This window comes from Lycium ferocissimum, chromosome 7 (genome assembly GCF_029784015.1).
Source record: "Lycium ferocissimum isolate CSIRO_LF1 chromosome 7, AGI_CSIRO_Lferr_CH_V1, whole genome shotgun sequence".
NCBI classification, from domain to species: Eukaryota; Viridiplantae; Streptophyta; class Magnoliopsida; order Solanales; family Solanaceae; genus Lycium; species Lycium ferocissimum.
This window is the reverse complement of record NC_081348.1, coordinates 31,099,538-31,120,925: the sequence shown is the minus strand read 5'-3', so window position 1 is coordinate 31,120,925 and position 21,388 is coordinate 31,099,538. Positions and strand designations below refer to the sequence as shown.

General features: G+C 36.0%; 3 protein-coding genes and 2 non-coding genes across 5 annotated transcripts; 3 read left to right on the top strand and 2 right to left on the bottom strand.

Annotated features, from left to right (window-relative positions):
• The first annotated feature begins 3,480 nt into the window (after positions 1-3,480).
• LOC132064347 (GTP-binding protein SAR1A-like) lies at positions 3,481-6,754 on the top strand. Its single transcript, XM_059457299.1, has 3 exons — positions 3,481-3,723; positions 4,413-4,544; positions 6,257-6,754. The coding sequence occupies exons 1-3, from the start codon at positions 3,595-3,597 to the stop codon at positions 6,575-6,577; spliced, it is 582 nt and encodes a 193-aa protein (XP_059313282.1). The 5' UTR covers positions 3,481-3,594; the 3' UTR covers positions 6,578-6,754.
• On the top strand, positions 5,233-5,354 carry LOC132065881 (small nucleolar RNA snoR83). The gene has a single exon (XR_009416844.1). It is a non-coding gene; the product is annotated as a small nucleolar RNA snoR83 (small nucleolar RNA).
• Positions 6,755-7,446: 692 nt separating the features above from the next.
• On the top strand, positions 7,447-7,519 carry TRNAA-AGC (transfer RNA alanine (anticodon AGC)). Its single transcript has one exon. It is a non-coding gene; the product is annotated as a tRNA-Ala (tRNA).
• A 74-nt stretch (positions 7,520-7,593) lies between these two features.
• Positions 7,594-10,458, bottom strand: LOC132064345 (pentatricopeptide repeat-containing protein At1g09190). The gene has a single exon (XM_059457297.1). It carries the CDS (start codon positions 9,805-9,807, stop codon positions 8,245-8,247), a length of 1,563 nt encoding a protein of 520 aa, XP_059313280.1. The 5' UTR covers positions 9,808-10,458; the 3' UTR covers positions 7,594-8,244.
• Positions 10,459-10,603: 145 nt separating this feature from the next.
• LOC132064346 (uncharacterized) lies at positions 10,604-16,737 on the bottom strand. Its single transcript, XM_059457298.1, has 10 exons — positions 16,427-16,737; positions 16,248-16,328; positions 16,120-16,144; positions 15,636-15,718; positions 13,276-13,308; positions 12,423-12,501; positions 12,263-12,315; positions 11,358-11,418; positions 11,112-11,194; positions 10,604-10,928 (listed from the first exon to the last, which is right to left on the bottom strand). Exons 1-10 carry the CDS (start codon positions 16,445-16,447, stop codon positions 10,839-10,841), a joined length of 609 nt encoding a protein of 202 aa, XP_059313281.1. The 5' UTR covers positions 16,448-16,737; the 3' UTR covers positions 10,604-10,838.
• Positions 16,738-21,388: the final 4,651 nt, after the last annotated feature.

Sequence of the window (21,388 nt, the reverse complement as noted above, 5' to 3'; positions counted from 1 at the left end):
GGCAAGCAAGGTATCATATAAGCAACGGACAGTGCGTACGTGTCCTTTGATACTGGTGATTACTACAAGGTGTGGTATTCAGAATTCAATAATTTTATATTGAAATTTCAGTGATAGACATGCATGGATATGTGTTCCATGTCTTATGTCTAAAAGACTAAAATTTCATGCTACATAAGCCTATGTGCCAAAACAAAACAAAATTTATCATACACTCGCTTGTTATCAAAGGGCGAGTTCCTTTATTTACATTGGAGAAAGACTCATGCCGCAAGGTTTTACATATAAACTATAGAGTCAGCTGCAGTTTGATTTTCCTGAAAAATGTATATAAAAATCTATAGTGAGAGCAGCTTAGAAAGATAAACGATCGCAAACATGGATTGTTTGAAAATAAACAAATAAGTTAACCAGTACTTATTTTCTGCTTACTTCGTCGTCGGACATATTATTGATGTGTCCAAAATAAAAAAATCTTTTACAGCGATTATATCAAATATTTAAAATTTTGTAAATAAATAATAATTCTAATAGACTACTACAAGCAGGGGCGGATCCACCCTTTAGGGTGGGGTGGCATGGCACCCCCTCAATTAATAAATTTTTTAATTTGCTTAAATTAGGTTAAATATTTGATCCCGCCACCCCCCGTAAATTGCACAAAGGTGTACTTGACACAAGTTTGAATCTATCTTGAACATTTTCCGACTCCCGCTTTTTTTTAACCAAATTCCCTTTTCGGCCCTCCCAATTTTCTATTTATCTTTTTATTATTTATATCGTTTTCCTCTTTTCTATTATTTTATCTCGCGATCTCTAAATAAACACACAAATAAACTAAAATTCCTTAAATTAAGATTTTAATCCCAAAACTCGATTATTTAAATCGAAAAACTTGTTTAATGGGAATTTTGGATTGAGATCAAAATTCATTTTTTTTTATTTATAATTTCTTGTGTTTATTTCTCCCTCTGTCCATGTTTCTTGTTCAACCTTTCTACAAGCGTGAACATACGTTAGTTGCCTAAATGAGTTTGGCGGAGATTCAATTTTGTTTTCTAGTGTGTTAGCGTTTTAAGCTTGTGGTATATATAGGCTGCACTTGGAAAACAAGCAACAATATATGAAAAGTGATCTTTTGTCTGGACATTGACATTGTATAACCTATAAGTTTCAATTGTTCACTCATGCATTGAGCACCGAAATGGAATGTGATATTTGTGACATTGACCCTACAAGTTACTGTAATCTATTATGCGCTGCGCAAATATGCTTCATATAATGATGGCTATGTGAGAAGCTTTCAAGTGAGCCTTGCGCGCTATCAAGTTCATAGTCTCAAATTCGGTAGGCATATATTCTTACCCCCTCAAGGCAAGCAAGGTATCATATAAGCAACGGACAGTGCGTACGTGTCCTTTGATACTGGTGATTACTACAAGGTGTGGTATTCAGAATTCAATAATTTTATTTTGAAATTTAAGTGATAGACATGCATGGATATGTGTTCCATGTCTTATGTCTAAAAGACTAAAACGTTTAGTTGAACCCAATGATTTCATGCTACATAAGCCTATGTGCCAAAACAAAACAAAATTTATCATACCCTCGCTTGTTATCAAAGGGCGAGTTCCTTTATTTACATTGGAGGAAGACTCATGCCGCAAGGTTTTACATATAGACTATAGAGTCAGCTGCAGTTTGATTTTCCTGAAAAATGTATATAAAACTCTATAGTGAGAGCAGCTTAGAAAGATAAACGATCGCAAACATGGATTGTTTGAAAATAAACAAATAAGTTAACCAGTACTTATTTTCTGCTTACTTCGTCGTTGGACATATTATTGTTGTGTCCAAAATAAAAAAATCTTTTACAGCGATTATATCAAATATTTAAAATTTTGTAAATAAATAATAATTCTAATAGACTACTACAAGCAGGGGCGGATCCACCCCTTAGGGTGGGGTGGCATGGCACCCCCTCAATTAATAAATTTTTTATATACTTATGTTGTAACTTGCTTAAATTAGATTAAATATTTGATCCTGCCACCCCCAAATAAATTTAAATTAGATAAAGGTACATCAAATTAGACTAGACACAAGTTTGAATCTATCTTGAACATTTTTCGACTCTGTTTTTCTTTTATGCTTTTACTTCCTTTGTAAGAATTCGCTTTTCGGCCCTCCCAATTTTCTATTTATCTTTTTATTATTTATATTGCCTTTCCTCTTTTCTATTATTTTATCTGTGATCTCTAGCAAGAACACACAAATAGAAACTTCAAAATTCCTTAAATTAAGCATTTCTCTTAATCTCAAAACTCTGAGTATTTAAATCTAAAAACTTGGGTCTTAATGGGAATTTTGGATTGAGATCAAAATTCATTTTTTTTTATTTATAATTTCTTGGGTTTATTTCTCCCTCCGTCCATGTTTACTTGTCTATATTTGATTTGGGACACTCTTAATAAGCAATAAATAAAATGAGAAATGAATTGGAGTACTTAATAATAAGGGTAAAATGGTAAATTATGTATTGGTTTTTCAAACTATATAACTTATAAGTAAAGAAAGACATATATTTTTAATATAATGAACAAATAAAAATGGACGGAGGGAGTGTATTATAAAAATTTATGCTATTTTATAATTGTTAAATTCAATTTAAATCACTTTACTACTTAAATTGTGATGGAAATTTCGTAAGCACTGCTTAGAAAAAACATGAAATTTATGATTTATTTTTGAGAACTTATAGTTTATCTAATTCTACATTTACTTATGGAGTGTATTTACCTATTAAAGAGTTTTTCTATTATTTTTCTTATTTTGATTGGTGTACTTCTCTTATCAAGATGTTATTTTACTTGTGCAAAAATTCATTTTTTAATATACATAAGAGATTCAAGTCATTTGGTGAAAATATTGATTTTATCATTGTTAATGGGTGTTAATGAGTGTGATTCCTTGTTTAAGATGCTAATTATGTTCGTTTCTTGATTTTTGAGATGTAATTTTCATATTTGCAAATAAAAAAAAAGCCTATTAAGTTGACCCGAATGAACTAAAAAGAAATAGATCTGACCCAAAATACACGTTCCTAATAAGATATATATTAAAGAAAATTATGACACCCGTCACCTTCAAATCCTAGATCCACCTCTAACTACAAGTCTATTAATTTTCTTAAATTTAAAAAAAATCAGTAATCCTATTTACGCCAAAAATTAGATATGTTGATTCTTAGTTGGTATCCTACCACTCTTTTATCACGGAAGAATTATTTCTTGGGGAAATCGCAAGGTAAAAACATAATCATCATTTATATTCGGGGGTATTTGTATTTTTTTATAAATAAGTACTCGAATACAGCACAGGTGAGGAGGCGTTTGGTTTGACTAGGGCTGGGCACCTATATATGAAGACAAAAAAAAGGAGCATACCATCAATCAGTATTTCTCTCTCTACGCCAGCCAGGTGTTAGCGTTTGGAGGAGGAGAAACACGTGAAAAGCAGGCTTCTCCTTGAAATACTGATTTGTTTCTTGTTAGATCAGAATTGATCGGATCGGAGGAAAAGTGAATTAGAAGGATGTTCTTGGTAGATTGGTTCTATGGAATTCTGGCAACCCTAGGGTTATGGCAGAAAGAGGCTAAGATCTTGTTTTTGGGCCTCGATAATGCCGGCAAAACCACCTTGCTCCATATGTTGAAAGATGAGGTCTCTCACTTTTTTCCTTTTTTCTTTAATTTCCCCTAATATATATGTTTGTTGTTTAGTTTCAATTTACATATCTACATGTAATCATATATGTCGGAATAGTTCTTCTTTAATATGTTTGACAACGTGTGTAATTAGTTAATTTTTTCCTGAATTGATCTTCATATGATTTTCATCTGAATTTGAATTCTCTGATGTGGCTTTTCCTGGGTCTTGTTTTTACAAGGAAAGAATTTACATTTCGATTAGTTTGAGAAGACTTGTTTTGGGTTATTGGTTATTTGTAATGTTGAATCTGAAATTGAGGATTATCAAATTGTGGCCGGGTTATTGCCCCTTTTTTGTTTCATTTCCACCATCAAATATGTTTACCATACAATTTTTGCGGTATTTATTTGAACTTGCATATTTATGATTATATGTATCAGAATCACTCTATGTTGGTGAACCGTAAAGAAATCAAGAACATATGTAGTTAGTTGATTTTTTTTTTTTCTTTCTGAATTGAGCTTGTTCTGATTTTCTGAAATTTCCTATTTGACTTGAAATTGAATTCCCTGATTGCTTTCTGGGTCTTATTCTTACAAGGAAAGAAATTATCATGTTGATTAGTTTGAGAAGACTTGTTTTTCGGTTATTGGTTATTTGTAATTTGAATCTGAAAATTTGGGGTTATGAATTTGTTGCAGAGATTGGTTCAACATCAGCCAACACAATACCCAACATCGGAGGAGCTGAGTATTGGAAAGATCAAGTTCAAAGCATTTGATTTGGGTGGTCATCAGATTGCTCGCCGTGTTTGGAAAGATTATTATGCTAAGGTATCTTGCTTTTTGTTTCTCTTCTTGTTTTAATTTAGATCTTTGGCTTGTAAATGGTGTATTTCTTGTTTCTTAGGGTTGTTGTTATTGGTTGATACTTGAGTGGGTTCTGTTAAGCAGTGGTGCTCTTTGGTTCTATACTTGCAAAGCTATCATTTTCACAGGAATATGCCATTAGTGTTTGCATGTTCAGATTTATGTAGTGATGCCATTTTAACATGGTCTTAAAAATTGACAAATCTATTGTGATTTCATCTTCTTGTCCCATTAATGTTGTAAGCTGGTTCAGTGTTAAACAAATGTTGATGACAGAATACTATCAAGTGCCTTGCAGGTTGCTATTGCTAATTTCATTTCTGCGCACCCATCAACTGCTCTTTATTTCCAGGGAGAGAGCGCTAGTCTCGCTGCCCCATCTTCATTCATGATTTCTTGTTTTTAGGGATTTTTAAACTTTTGAGATGCTTTTACAAGAAAAGTTCTGGTATCAGTATAGATATCCTCAACACGCTTTAAGAAATTCTGTAATATTCCTGTCCAAAAAAAATCTATGATATCAACTTTAAATTCAGGTTTCTGTATTATTACTAGTATAATGCGTAAGGCAACTTAACTTCTAGGCAACTTAACTTCTAGGCAACTTAACTTCCTAGTCTTTTCTCTAGACAGGAATTTCAGTGCCTTCATAATCCCAAGTAGACCTCTCTCTGTTTATTTGATTCATGGGAGGCATATATTGATATTTGGAGTTCTCTGATAGCACCTTTCTTTTTTCCGGGGGTGTTTCAATAGTACCCTCTCCATAGACATAAATTTATATTGGTTGATGCAGAACTTCATTTGGGAAATTCTTTTTGAATCTTCATACGGAAAACATAGTTATAATAGATCTCTTGGTTTTTAAGTTTTAGCTACCCAAGAAGCAGCTTTTGACTGGCTAAAGCCATTTCTCCCGCAATGAGGAGTGTGGACATCACTTGTGTAAAGAAGTTCTGGTGTCAAATAAGACGTGAATAATTACTCTCTTCCCGATTGCTTTCTCTTCTGCTTTCTTATAATTCTCGAGTATCCTTTGACTAACTTAAGATCTTTTATCCATGTCCAAGCAAAGTTAGCTCTATTTGTTGTTAAATTTCTTCTAATAAAATTTTCACCAGTTGTGTCCATTGTCATTGTTATTGGTACAATTCTCAGAATTGACATTTCCTGATGTCATATTAATATTGATTTTATGAAATTGAATTTTCTATAGATTACCTTTATATGGTGAATATTAATACAAAAGAGGTAATTGCGGATTAGCAGTCTGATATAGGACCAGTTTTTATGTGATATAGCCAAGTATTTACTATTTCACTTTTCTTGCAATCGTGTACATTTGAAGCTTGTCCAATGGGCATCTCTAATTATGATATTCAATTGAAACAGCAGAGAGGGGACACAGATGGGAAGTCCTTTGTAAATGAACACTGTTTATATTTTTTTTCCCGAAACTAGATTTTATCAGACCTGATCTAAGTTATTATTTCGACTTCTGAAACATGGCACATGTGACTCTTACCTAGTAATGTTTACTAGTCTGAAAACAATTGCCTGCAAAATCTAGATTTAGAAAATGGAATTTTGTTCATTTATCTTCTCTATGAAGTACCAAGTGCTATTTGACTAATTTCTGGTGTTGTGCTTATTATAAGATTTCCTTTTTTCTGAAGGTGGATGCTGTTGTATACTTGGTGGACTCCTATGACAAAGAAAGGTTTGCAGAGTCTAAGAAAGAGCTGGATGCTCTCCTCTCTGATGAGTCCTTGGCCACTGTTCCCTTTCTCATATTGGGTAACAAGATAGATATCCCTTATGCTGCCTCAGAAGATGAACTGCGTTATCATTTGGGGCTAACAGGCGTCACCACTGGCAAGGGGAAGGTAAACTTGGCAGACTCCAATGTCCGTCCACTTGAGGTGTTCATGTGCAGCATAGTCCGCAAAATGGGATATGGAGAAGGCTTCAGGTGGCTGTCTCAGTACATCAAGTAATCGGTCTAGGAAGTGACATTTGTTATTCTGTTATCAAGTGTTATTTTTGTACTGGATAAGTTCAAGATGTCTGTTTATCACTATGGGCTATATAGTTTCTGTTTTTTCCCAGGTTTTCAGTGAAACGGTATAAAACAGTGTTCTATTACATATATGTCTAGTCTACATTTTGCTACACTTTCCTTTTCATTCATAGTTCTTGTTTCCTCTTTTCCGTTTTTAGCTCCTTGAAGTGTTCTTATTCGTCCCAATTATTGGATGTTCCATAGAGAAAAAGTAAATTAGGGGTGGGTGGTTCACTAGCAAATACCAATAGCAATCAAAATACTCATCTCCTACTCATTTGCAGATCCAGATGAGCAGGAAAAAATCCAGCCGTTGATTTAACTTTGTTACGGCAAGACTGCTATGTATATTACCATCAGGAGCTTTCTGACTATATATACAAAAGTTTAACAAAGTTTATTGTCTATATAGGGTTTGGGGAATTATAATTAATTAAACCTATATCCTGTTCTCATCACAAGGTGTTCGTTGTGGATCTTCAACGTTCCAGTTAACGCCTTTACCCTGCGGAAAAGTCTGTCAGTCCATTGAGATAATGTTTACAAGCTAGATATGCATACCGGGTTTTTTCTCGACCAAAAAGCTGCGTATACCGCGTCTTCAAAGTACCTAAATATTCAGGTACACAAGAATTGTTTAAAAGCAGCGATTTTCAAAGTACCTAAGAATATTCAGGTACAAGAATTGTTTAAAAGAGGTCTCACTAATCTGCAAGACTGAGATTTGTGTTGACATGTGAACCGGTAACCTTAATATTGTTAAAAACAAGCCAACAATGCAAAACAAACAAACACATAATACACGGGCATGTAGCTCAGATGGTAGAGCGCTCGCTTAGCATGCGAGAGGTACGGGGATCGATACCCCGCATCTCCACTTTTTTTTCATGCTGCTTTTTTTTCCTCAAATTCGAACTGTGAAAATTCAACAAAAAGGAAAACGAGAGAAAATACCCATTGGCCATTTCTTCGCTTATAAAAAGAAGAAAAAAGACCCAATTTGATCTTTTAACTAGGAGTATCTTTTTTACTCTTTGTTAGTACATCAATTGAAGAGAAATACAACAAAACAGGAAACAGGAGATGGAGCCTAGAAGTGGTGACTTGCACATCTAGCAAGTTTCTTTCCATTCTCCTCTTCTACCCCATGTCTAAACTATAACATTACTGCCATAACTCACAAAATACTATCAGCAACTCAACCCCTCTTGCTTTCAATTTCCCAATCAAAAAAAAAAAGTGAGACAAAACAGTTAAATCATACGGGAATAAAAGCCAGGAAAAATGGCTCAACCAAATTCCAGTTTCAGAGCTAAGGCCATATGGAGCTCTCTTTTTTTACTTTAGACTTGCATCATACTGTCTAAACTGCAAAGCGGGGTTCTTCAAGTTCAATTCACTTTCATGCATTCAAAGTTCAAAGAAAGTCAAAATCCCTTCAATATGTTTCTCTCCTTGGGGATTATTGCCATTCATTGATTTAGTTGAGGAAAAGATCTGTTCATAGAAGCAAGGGGCCATATCTTGATGCAATGAGCAAACACCCAATAGTCTAGGGTGCAGCTAAAGACTAGCCACATGATGAATAAAGTCAACAAACGATCAAACAACTGTGCTCTGTCCTGGTGATTTCTTAATGCTATTTCCCCTCATCAACACTCTCACCTTTTCAACTTCTTCCCATTTTCCTCTATCAGCATAAATATTGGATAACAATACATAGTTACCGGAATTCCAAGGTTCAAGTTTAATAAGTTCCTTGAGTGCACATTCGGCGAGCTCCATTTCACCATGAGTACGACAAGCACTAACCAATGCACCCCATATAGCAGCATTCGGTTTCATTGCCATGGTTTTCACCAGTTTATGAGCCTCTTTTAGACAACCACCACGACCTAGAAGATCAACCATGCATCCATAGTGCTCAATTGTTGGCTCTATACCATGATTAGCAATCATAGAATCAAACAAATCTCCCCCTCTTTGAATCAAACCTGCATGGGCACAACATGCTAAAACACCCACAAGAGTCGAATCATTAGGTCTCACACCTTCATCTAACATCTCGTCAAACAATTGGACTCCCAATTCACCCTTCCCGTTAAAAGCACAGTTTGATAGCGCCGCATTCCAAGAAACTACATTTTTCCTAGGCATGTCCTTGAATATCGTAAAAGCAGTCTCCAAATCACCAGATTTTCCAAAGAAATCAACCAATGCATTGCCAACGGATACGAGTTTGGGATAAAGGCCTTTAGACTTAACATAAGAATGAATCCACATTCCCAAATCAAGCTCTCCTAATTGACCACAAACAGGTAACACAGTAACTACAGTAGCTTCATCAGGCTCAAACTCACTATTCCTCATTTCATGAAAAAGTTCCAAAGCGTCCTTTTCCCTCCCATTTTGTGCTAACGACGAAATCATCAAATTCCAAGAAACAACAGTCCTCTCACCCATTTCCCTAAACAACAAAAATCCCATATCCACATTTCCAGTTTGAGAATAACCCTTAATCATCAAATTCCAAAGAATCACATCTCTTTGAGGCATTTCATCGAACATCTTCTTCGCATCATTTATCCTCCCACATCCAGAGTACAACTCAACAACCCCAACCCTTATCGACCCAAATCTCTCAAACCCAAGTGAGAGCACATGCTTATGTACACCTTGACCCAATCTCAAATCCTCAAGATTAACACAAGCTTTAAGTAAAGGAGCAAGAGTGAACTCATCAGGCCAAATGCCACGTCGTTTCATAGAGGAAAAAATGACGGCAGAATTTTGATAAGGGCCATTTAAGGAGTAACCTTTGATGACGGAGTTGAAAAGGAAGATATTGGGATTTTGAAAGTGTTGAAATATGAGGGAAGCGTAAAGCATTCTGTTAAGAGAGGCGCATATGGAAATGAAGTGAGAGATGAGCTGATTAGAGTGGTGAAGGTTGTGGCGAAGGATGTGGCCATGGATTTGAGTGAGTTGAGTTCGAGATTTTTGGCCGTGGAGTAGATGGAGTATACTCCGCTCAACTTCTCGGCTACCTCTCTTCATATGAACAACAACAACAAGAAGCAAAGAGACAGATAATTGAGATAGTGCAGTAGGACTTAACCTTTGGCGGGAAGTGCTTCTATTTAGTTTGAAGAAAGACCATTTCATCGCAATTCATTTGCCTATGGAAATCGGGTTATTCAAAATTCATCTTCCAGGAAATTGCTCGTGCATCTTCCATTTTTTTCTCTTTGGGCACTTCGACTACAAAGACAGGCTACCTACTGAGCCGGATGGAGCTTTCAGGTATCTGGTTCATCTAAAATCCGTAACTTTAAGAAAATAATTTCTAGGCTAAAAATCTTAAAAGCTTCAATCCTGAATTCACCTCCACTTTGCAACAAGTATCATTAACTCTATTCTCAAAAGTTAAGCAGAAGAAAAGAAATCACTAGCCTTTTTTTTTTTTTGTCTGTCTATGCTAAGATGTTGAACACTAGTCATTCATGATTTCTGCCTACTTCATTGATTGTTAGGTTACCCCTCGTGTGCCTGTGATTTCTTATGTTCATATTCAACTTTTTTTCAATCCAAAACAATACAAAGAATTTGTTAACTTTCCATTTCAAAAGGCTTTGTTATCTGACAATCGACGCAAAATATTTATACAAGAGTATCTGGAATGTGCGGAACCTCGAAAATGAAATAGTTATGATTGTTTATCCTTTCAGAGTTTCAGTTCCCTCGTGTATACGCCTCGCCATTCATTGCTCCGTAAATATACATAATAAAGGTTACAGGAAAAAAATCACAGTTTACGTTCTTGTCGAGAATTTTTCATACATTCCTGCATACTCCTCATCAGCTGGATTTTGACCAAAAAGAAAATTACTCTTTAACCATGTGAGATAATCTACAATATGGATAACAATGATGCAGAAAGATTGGAAACTTCAATCCGCAATGAACAATTAGAGATGACATTTATACTCTGAAGTCCCAACCATGGGAACAATCACTAGTCGAGAAAATTCTGGAGGCTAGCTTAACAAACATGATATTGACAAAACTCTGCCTGGCAACTACCTATAATGGGATTCTCTATCTCACGTCTTAGACCATTTCAAAATAAAATGCCAGCCTCTGGCAGATTACTCCAGACTAAGCTATTCTTGCGAGAGATTGATGGCCAACGGCAATCACTTTTTTGAAGTTCCGAAACCTCCAAATCCCATCATAGCTGCAACATCAGGGTCCATTTCAGGTTCCTCCTCTAAAACCTTCTCTTTCTGGATAACAATACAAATCACCAAAGTTACCATAAAAGGAAGTTTGTTAGAGAAAGAACTGCCAGAGGGAGGGAGAGGGGAAGGGATAGACAGACAAGTATATGACCAAAATCTGCCTCATGGTATCATTACCATAGTCTACCAAATCTAATATCCAAAAGTAAGCTTCACAGAACTACAAACCTTCTTTTCTTTCTTCTTTTCTCGGCGCAGACGTTTCCTTTCTTCCTCTTCCTGCTGCTGTTTCAACATTCGCTCATCAAAATCTACAAATGAAATGAATGATGGTCAATAGCAGTTCAATATGTGCATCCTGGTCCTTTTACCCACTAAAAGAAAGCAGACATTTTTTTTATCAGTCACAGACTGAAAATCTTTGCTATTACTACATATAAGGTACTCAACCTATAAAAGAAGTAAGATCCCTACCTTGCACAGTAAAGCTTCCTGGATCTTTACGCTTCTTAAGCGATTCAAATCGTTGTTGGACCTGAGAATCATGAAATTTAAAATTATTGAAGCAAAATAATTGGAGTTGAAAATGAAATTCAGCCAGATATGTTTATCATCTAGAGTCTAAAACATTGAGCAAGGATAGTCTGAATCTTCCACCGTGCTCACTTATAGCGCACACAATATGCAACTATTTCTTGAAATTACTAGTAGGCTTTTCTTTTGGATTAAGTACTTCAGGAATTAGCTGGATTCAGTATAGAATTAACTTACCACATAAGATTCCTTAGTGTATTGACATCTTCCAAACAAATTTCAACTTTACTCGCATCCTTCATACTTTCCACACACTCTATTTATGCATTGAGATGTTCATACTTTACCCTCCATGGGCACTTACGCCTTGGATTGCGCCCCAATGCCCGCGTCATTTTATTTTAAAATTGTTACTTTATCATTAAGAATTTGGTGGCTAGATTATTATTATTATTATTGTAAACATATATTATGATACCTAAGTGTGTTAAATCAGTTTCTGAAGAAAGTTTCTTTTGGGTTCCATACAATTTTAAATTACTTTTACATTCTTTCACATTTTATCTATTTTTAGATGTTACTTTTGTTCTTAAAAATTTGAAAATTTGTAAGGTCTACAGCCCACTTCATATAGATAAGATGCTGCGCCTGCGTCTTTGCCTTTTAGAACATTGGTTGGCATGCCATTCTAGCCTTCTCTCTCATTTTTTCTGTCCAAGTTTATAATGTGATCTGAAGTTCAACCAAAATTTTAATTTATCAGATTATATTCCTAGTTTAAGTTGTTACTTGTCAATATAGAATAGAACCTATACTTCGTTGCCAACACATTATATTCAGCCCACCTGTTCCAGGGAGGACCTTTCTACCCTCATGGACATTCCCAAAGCTCGTTGATCTGAAAAAAACAAAACACATCAATTGAGTATAAAACCATTGAAGCAGCTTTTAGTAAGGGCCACAGGGGCGATATACAGCAACAAGTGAGAAGGTTATACGACGTACGCTTCTTCCCATTGATATGATCTAAGTAGTTCGCAGAATCCTTCACTACACATTCACATACTCGGCAATAGTATCCAGCCTGCAAATTTTATATGTAAGAAGAGATAGTATCATACCATACCAAAGAAACATAAATATAAGTGAACACTAAGCAGGCCACTGTAAGGTGTTTGAAGTCATGACATGCACAAGAAGTTGTAACACAATTTTCTTTTTCTTTTTTTTCCTTTTTTTCTTTTTTTCAAAACACAAGTTTCTTATCTATGAGAACATTATTTATCAAAAACCTCTAGGGACCAAATATGTCCCTACTCTTCAACTGATTGTTAACATATGATCTTTGAATGATCTAATGTTCACAAGATATCATAAAATTTCAATTATGCAGCAGGATCATGCAAACACAAGATTTTATCATGAGGCAATGAACAAACAAAAATATATCCTGATTACATTCTATGGCGAACAGCCACCCGTCATTCAGTTCTTAATTGAAAAAATTCTTCAACAAACAAAACCATATCAAGTATTGCCTTTCATTTAACTCTAAGAAAAAAGATCGCTAGAGTACTGCTTAAAAGGGTTGAGAAGTAGCCCGGAAACTGCATTCCATACAGGTCAGCAACTCCAAAGAAAGCAGTCTAGCACCCAAATAAGAAGTGGATTTTCCCAATTTACAAGATAATTTCAAGGAATTTGCACGTTTATTTGGTGCAATACTTGTTACTCCAATACATGGACCATGTCCTTGTTGTTTGCCAACAACAAAGTGAAATAACAAATACAGAAGAAAGAGAATTGCATCGGTGCAATTAGGTATTAGCATGTAAATAACAAAAGCATTGGAAAATACCTGCTGACTTAATGGTGCAATCGGAGTAACCACCTGCCAGAAATGGATAACAAACAAATGAGAAATCGATGAAAAATTGAAGTACATGAGCAACACGTGCTGACATTAAATTATTTCTACAAGTTGAATTTAGATACTACAACAAAAAGCATATCTGCAAGCAATGGCATTCAAGACCCAGAGGGAGAAAAGAAGCAACAGAGAGGAGCTCGAAAGCATGAAATGAATATATCCTCTTTTGCCCTTCTAATCTGGAGAATAGGGATGGATCTCACGAAGATTGTTTTGAGATGGATCTTCTACATATTTAGCCTTTAAATGTTTGGGCTTCTTGGCCTCACTTGTGGGATTACACTGGGTATGTTGTTTGTTAAATGTTCAGGCTTCTTAGAGATAATCATGTGCAGAGTTATGACGCACTTTGTTTTCTCTGATAATATGATTAGAACTTGACCTAGCGAAAGAGAACCTATAAAGGCAACCCAAGACTAAAGTAATTACGCAAAAACATACCCCGGTAGTAGATCCTAAGAAGGAAAGCCAATCCCCATACATCTCATTCTAGATTGATGCACAAGGATGCTCTATGTTATATTATCAACAAACCAAACTCTAACTTGTGTCTCACACCAGATATCCAAGTCCATATATTCAGCATCACGAAAAGGGATGCAGATGAAGGTACATACAAGACTTGATTAAGACATAAAGGCTGTGAATGCCAATCTCCAAAATTTCTAGAATCTTCAATTTGTATGACCCGCATGTTGAGATTATTTTGTGTGCCACTTCCAATGAGGTATGCATTGGGGGACAAGTATATGTTAGTTCCATAGATTAAGGCTTTCAAAGACTAATGAGTTGGTGACTTATCACCGTGGAAAACTCATCTTTCTGGAAAATTGTTCCCACTGGTTTGTGAAAGCAATGGGAGACTGCTCTGCATAACCCTAACCCCTACCCCTCATAAGATCCTTCTTTATTAAGGCTTACCTGCAATGCTAGTGAATGTGTTAAGGCTTACCTGCAATGCTAGTGAATGTGTTGCTACACTACTGACACAAAAATAAAAAAATAATTTTCCGTATAAATTAAGCGCAACTAGATTTACGCCCCAAAAGAAGCTTGATCATGGGCTCGGTACAAGATTACATTTCTCATTCCCAAGTTTTATTGGCTTTGTTCGACTTGTCCTCAGCCCCTAAATCAATCGACCATTCAATTAACTATGTCTCATTCTCAAACTAGGGCATGCTTATAGTTTTTCTTGACAAGGTAAGGTAATTTTATTAAAGCTAGTACCAAGAAGGAACTGCAAGAAGTACAAAGGAAGATATTACAATGACTGCTACATCCTTACCCTCGTAGGGTCCAAAAATTCAACTAACAGAAGAATAAGCCATCTACGCATCTATACAAAAGATGAGTGTTATTTCTTATCCTCACAACATCTCTTTCTAGCTAGAGCATGCTTATAGTGAGAAGCATTTGATCCTCAATTACCAAAGAAGTGTAGACTATCTTTCCGCAGCTACTATCAGAGCTACTATCAGACAGTAGGAAACAAACCTTTTTCTATGATGACTAAAGATATTCCACTCCTAGAAGGAGAATAAAGTACAAATAGTTATATAGAAAGCAACCACTTCAAAGAATGGAACATATTGATTTAGGACACTTCTTATTGTGAACTTTCAAGTAGGTGAGCTCTTCCATGGAGTCATGTATGTAAAGATTTGCTTTATGGTGCTACCTCAATAACAGTTCTATTAATAAAAGAGGAATCCTTTCAGGTTATCAGCCGTTTACCCCCTTCCTCTCCACATTTAATCAAATGGTCAATTCATTTAAACCAGCACCAAAAGAGTGCTGGATGTACTTCCCATTAAATTACAAAGGGAACTGACAGAATTCACCATCTCATATATATCATGTACAAAATTAATGTTGCACCAAAAGGACAAACGCCGCAACACATGTAACCTTTCGTTTAGCAAGGTCTTTATCATGAGACTAGACATTACAGCTTGTAGTCCACTACAAACATGAACGAATTGAGGTTTGGCTGATGGTTTGCAAATAAATAAAGACTTAACATCACACACTCAAGAGGCTAAAGATCTTCAAATGAAATTAAGATGACACAAAGCAACTAAAAAATCTCAATGTTTGAACAGAAAGTCACGGTCAATGCAAATAAACAGCTCAAAACTCACATAAGCTTCTCTTAATCTCGTAGATATTCCTCTCTCACACAATTCAGAAAAGAAAGAACCTTCAATTTGCACTGATATTAAAAACATCATAATAACAACAGAGAATAGTGACGACTTAATTAAAGAAAAGAATTAGTGGCAAACCTGAGTCTTTCCCAAACGAGATTCGAGGTCCACTTGATAATCTCTTGGTTTCAAGGGCTTCCTCTGCACTGGAGGTCCTTTTGCTGCACCAAAAAGGTTTCAACTTTCATGCTCTAATGATATAACAGTCAATCAATCAATCCCACCTACATCCCAAACTAGTTGGGTCGGCTGTATCAATCTTCTATATCCTACACTAATTACACTCCATCCTAAACTAGTTCGGATCAGCTATATCAATCTTCTATATTCATCCTTGATCCTACATCATTCTAGCACTTTTCACTCCTCCAGTAGATAATTTTATATTTCACCACAAATTGCAGATTGTTCAAGTATCAAATGTATCTATACACTAACATACAGGTCTTAGCCAAACTAAAAAAAATAAAAAATAAAAATAAAAAAAGGAAGAGAGACTACTAAACAAAATCACCCAAGGCAAAGAAATCCGAAATGACAAGTAATAATTATATCGTCTTACACTTGGATTTCCGACCCTCCACCTCCTGCATCAAATTGCAAATCAACCATATCAATTAACAAGTAAATAACTAAAACATGAAAAAAAAAAAAAAAAAAAATAGAAAATAATTTATGAGATTAAAAGACCTGCTCTTCACGTTCACGAGCACGCTGCAAATACTCTTCTCTGTCGAACTTTTTTCGAAAAGTATTATCAACTCCAACAACCTGCATTTCGCCATTAAAGGTAGCAAGCACTTAAATCAATATAGATTAGAGCAGTAAAACAGAAGAAAAGCCCTAAAACAACAACAAATAAAGATTACCTGATTGCTGGATTGATCCATTGCTCTGGAAATTGGACCTGTTGTTGGACTCGCTAAGTTCAGAACAAGTTGTGGAATCGACAGAGAATTAACAAGACCTGAGCAGAAAGAATGAATATCAAATTATACAAAGACTTCAATTGACGATTTTGGAATTGGAAGATGAGCTTGTAAACCCTAAGTCCGATTTTGTGTACAATACAGGAGATGAATCAATTTTCAATAAGGAATTGCAGAAAGAGGAGAGTTTTTGTTCGAGTAGAAATAAGATAGATCAGAAGACGAAAAATCGAATGGGTGTTTGGTCTAGTGGTATGATTCCGCTTCGGGTGCGAGAGGTCGTGAGTTCGATTCTCGCAACACCCCTTTCTCTTTTTCTATTTTCTTGATTGCATTTTTTTACTTTTGGTTTTCTGTTTATTACTTTATTTTTTCCATAGTAGAGGGGTAAAATTAACCCTTTTTCTGATACTCACTGTTTTATATTTAGTTCTCAGGTCGATGCAATGTATTTCACCAATTGACTGAAGACTTGATTATCAGTATATTGATTGGTCCAACATGGATTGAAATAGAAGTTGATTCAACAAAAACTTTTGGAGGCAACGCATCTAGATAAATAAGGAACAAGATGAATACAGAGGTTAAATGAGCATCCCACAGTCAAAATGTGCCTCACATAGGTTTTTTCCTATTTCGCAAGAGCGAAGAATAAGGGAATGTTCTGTTTATAGGAACAAAAAATTGTTTACAGTCGTAACAATATAAACTATAATACTCATCCGAGCTGCATGAACATTTACATACGGAATACGAGAATCTCCGCCTTATTGAAGATCTAGTGGTGCATCCCACAGTCAAAATGTGCCTCACATAGGCTTTTTCCTATTTCGCTAGAGCGAAGAGTAAGGGAATGTTCGTTTATAGGAACAAAAAACTATTTATAGTCATAACAATATAAACTATAATACTCGTCCGAGCTGCATGAACATTAACATACGGAATACGAGAATCTCCGCCTTATTGAAGATCTAGTGGTGCTACCTCTTATCCTTCTCATGTTTTTCTCCGTGCCGAGTTTGTTGGAGTGTCATTACCAAGGTCTAGTGTAATACTTTTTCCCCGATAGCAAGTCCAAGCAAAAGTCGTTCTGTGCATGTAGTATGTTTAGAGGCAGATAGCCTATAAGAGCCACACAAGTCATAAGGAATATGCATTGTATTGGCTGCGAATTCCAAAGTCTGGGCTTTTGTTTGATTGACTTTCTTGAGTCAATGTCGCTTGCTTAGTTGGATCTTCTGGCCTAAAGCAATGAACTAGAAGGTAAAATTCAATCCTAGCTAGCATTTCTCAGTAAGAGTATGAGCTTCTTTCCTTATGGTCTGGCTTGACCTCCACGAACAACTTTCTTTCAGCTACCAACTTCACAGCTTGATCCCATCTCTCTTCTTTTCTTTTGAAAGTTTAGTATTATCATTGTTGGCACCAGAAGAGTCCATCTTAAATTTTAGTACAACGATTGGATGTCATCTCTATTACACCCCATATTTTATACGTTGAGTTTTGCCATAAGATAGCCGACGTGGAGTTAGAAAGTGAAGTTGTTGTCAAGATCATAAGAGATTCTACATGATTATTCCACATATATGGGAGTTTAAGTTATGTTCAACAAGTATCGGGAAGATTGGTTGAATGAACCAAAAGAAACTGAGTGTGACACCTGGGCAACGCGACTGTTGCAAGTTGACGGACAGTCGATTCGCACCGTCGAACAACCTTCTGAGAATCAGAGGCTGTCGCTATTCGAGGGTTGCGAATCGATAGACCGTCGAATGGTCGACGAACCGTCGACCTTGCCGTTGAATTACAGGCGGTGGAAATTTTCCTTCCTTTATAAATTAAAATGAGACACGACTTGGGTCATTATTTCCACACAAAAATCAGACTTTTCTAGACTCTTCAAGCTCTCTCTACCATTTTCACTTATCCATACACCTCTTAAGCTAAATCAAGTGAAAATCAAGCTTTAAAACCCTAAGCTAGTTTATGAAAGATGATGGTCCTTGCTTTTAGCTGAAGCTGTGGTGGATTTGGTTTAAAAACAAGATTGTGTGAGTGAAGTTCTTCAAGTATAAGGTATGCTCTTCCTTTTATTACTTATAGGCCAAAGTCATAGATGGACCCCTGAACTTATCCTGATTTTTCATTTAGACCCCTTAACTGAAACGTTGACCATCTGGATCCTCGAACATAAGATAAAATGAGCCATTTGAACCCCTCGTGCCAGTGGGCACACGCGCACAGTGCACTGCTTTAAACAGAGCGTGAGTTACCAAATTTTTTCTTTTTTTAAAATTTTTAATCATTAAAAATTAATTTTAACAAAAACTCTATTTGAAAATCTATTTAAATAATTAAAAAATATTGAAAAACTCAAACCATCCTCTCCGATAGCGCACATCTCATGTGCCGTTGCCGCCTCGCCGCTACTCCACTTTCAAAATCTATTTAAATAAATCTCCGACAAAAAAAAGCGGCACCATTTTTTTAATTATTTAAATAGATTTTTGAAGTTTGCTTTACAGTGATAAGGGGCGACGTTAGGCTGAAACAGCAACGAGGCGCTATGATGTGGGCTATCGGAGAGGATGGGTTGGGTTTTTCAAATTTTTTAAAATTATTTAAATAGATTTTAAAATTAATTTTTCTTAAATTAATTTTTTTTGTTGACATGGCTTATTTTTATTGGTCTATTTTTCCATGTCACTGGTCTATTTTTCCATGTCACTGCAAGTGGATCGTACATCACGTGTACCAAATTTCACGAGGGGTTCAAATGGCACAATTTATCTTATGTTCGAAGGTCCAAATGGTCAACGTTTCAGTTAAGGGGTCTAAATGAAAAATCAGGACAAGTTCAGGGGTCCATCTATGACTTTGGCCTTACTTATATTAAGTTGATTTGGAGGTTAATAAGTCATAAAATTGAAGGAAATTATGGTAGGGAAAGTTATAAGGTATTGTGTTGTAGTTGTTGATTTATGAATGGAAATTTGGAAGGAAGTCTTAGATTGATTTAAGTTTAAATTGTATATAATTTCTTAATTACTGAGTTGTTGACATTATTGTTGATATTTGGGTGTTGTTTGGAGGATTGGTGGAAGTAAAAGGTATAAAGAAATGTTGTCCGATTTTCATTAGCTCAAGTATTAGTTTAGTTGACCTTATGAGAGTCTCAATGGCTTGACCTTAGTATGAATCCCCTTGAATGTAGATTTGCAAACTCGAGAAGATAGGTGTTGATTGGTAAGGAGACGACGAGGTATGTAAGGTATCCTTTTCTTTCTTTTGGCATGATCCTTGTGAACCGAACGTACACGTAACGTTAATCCATAATAGTTATACTCTTAGAGTTAGGAATGATCCATTTGATTCATGATCCATAGTGTTATCTTCAGAAAATATTGCTTAGATCCAGTTTGGTCTTTAGAGTCACTTGTACTTCTATCATGTTTTATGCATTGCATTGCACTTATATATACACACATATGCATATACAAACCCGATACCCCTCAGGCGCTATATGCGCGTATATTATGTATTATATATATATATATATATATGTTTGGGGTATGGAGAAGGCAACGGCGTTATATACGCACTACCGCCTGATTAGCTGGTCATATGATGATACGATGATAATAAAGATGATGATGATGATGCTGGCCGATACGACATGATGGAATGCCCAAATAGGCTTGACAGGCGTTATATACGCATATATGTATATGTATGACCTCATGCATGCATGCACAGTATCTATGCATATTATCAGTCCTCAGAAGCAGTTCAGATGTATAGAAATTACATACGTGATTTACTCTCAGGGATAGTTCAGACATACAGGTTGCTTTCACTCACATTATAGTTTTCTTACGTCTTTCTGATGTTACTCTTATGCCTTACATACTCAGTACTTTGTCCGCACTGACGTCCTTTTGTTTGTGGACACTGCGTTCATACCTGCAGGTAGACAGGGAGATGACACAGATTCTTAGGCTACCCCTTCAGCGTTGGTCCAAGAGCACTCCATTGTTCTGGAGTTGCAGCTCAGAGTGGTATAATTCTTTTGTGTATATATGGGCATGGCGGGGTCCTGTCCCGTCCTTACTACGTTAGGTATTCTACGTAGAGGCTCGTAGACAGATGTGTACAACTAGATGTTTTAGGACCTCATCGGTCTATGTTTTTGATATATCTTTGTCAGTCATGTCGACTTATACATATGGGCACAGTTTGATGATGTACATTCACATGTGTATATATATATATATCTTTTGAGTGTGTGCCCCTTCCAGATATGATATTTATGAGTTAGCTTTACGGCCCACTCAGATATGACTATGAGATGTACGTGTTGAGGTACTCGGTAGGCTAGCTCTAGGTGCCCGTCATGGCCATCTAGTTGGGTCGTGACATTCTCACTTGTTTTAATGACATAAGCCCATTCGGTTAAGAGAAGAGACTTGAGTTGAGCCACTAAGTGAAGTACCAAGGGGGGGACGATTATCACTCTTCATATAATCCTGTGATGTACGAAAGTAGTGCACAACATAATAAACCATTACATCCTTAGTGACTTGATTTATTTTATCATAAAAGAAAATTGATTTTGTTGTGTACATTGATTAGTACACCTCTGATGCTGGTAAAGTCGGGACAAGACGACCATTAATTGATTGGCGCATGAATGAAGCTGTAACAGAGCATGTACGTGACGATTAAACACGACTTTTTCAACTGCTTGTGATAGAAAGGTACTTGAATCGAGAACGTCGCAAAGAATAGGTGGACAAGAGTCACAACCCGGTCAAAAGACCCTGATTTTTCGACCAAGACAATCAAAGATAGCCAGTGGGGGTGCAACTTATGTTCGTGGTTGTATGCCCGACCATGCTGAGG

Excerpts from the sequence above, each read along its gene's own strand:
- LOC132064346 (XM_059457298.1), bottom strand. The coding sequence starts at position 16,447 with ATGGATCAATCCAGCAATCAG. Across the intron at positions 16,145-16,247 it reads CTCGTGAACGTGAAGAGCAG|GAGGTGGAGGGTCGGAAATC; the intron begins GTCTTTTAATCT and ends AATTTGATGCAG. Across the intron at positions 11,419-12,262 it reads AAAGGTCCTCCCTGGAACAG|GTCCAACAACGATTTGAATC; the intron begins GTGGGCTGAATA and ends CATGATTCTCAG.
- LOC132064347 (XM_059457299.1), top strand. The coding sequence starts at position 3,595 with ATGTTCTTGGTAGATTGGTTCTATGGAATTCTGGCAACCCTAGGGTTA. Across the intron at positions 3,724-4,412 it reads TCCATATGTTGAAAGATGAG|AGATTGGTTCAACATCAGCC; the intron begins GTCTCTCACTTT and ends AATTTGTTGCAG. Across the intron at positions 4,545-6,256 it reads GGAAAGATTATTATGCTAAG|GTGGATGCTGTTGTATACTT; the intron begins GTATCTTGCTTT and ends TTTTTTCTGAAG.
- LOC132064345 (XM_059457297.1), bottom strand. The coding sequence starts at position 9,807 with ATGAAATGGTCTTTCTTCAAACTAAATAGAAGCACTTCCCGCCAAAGG.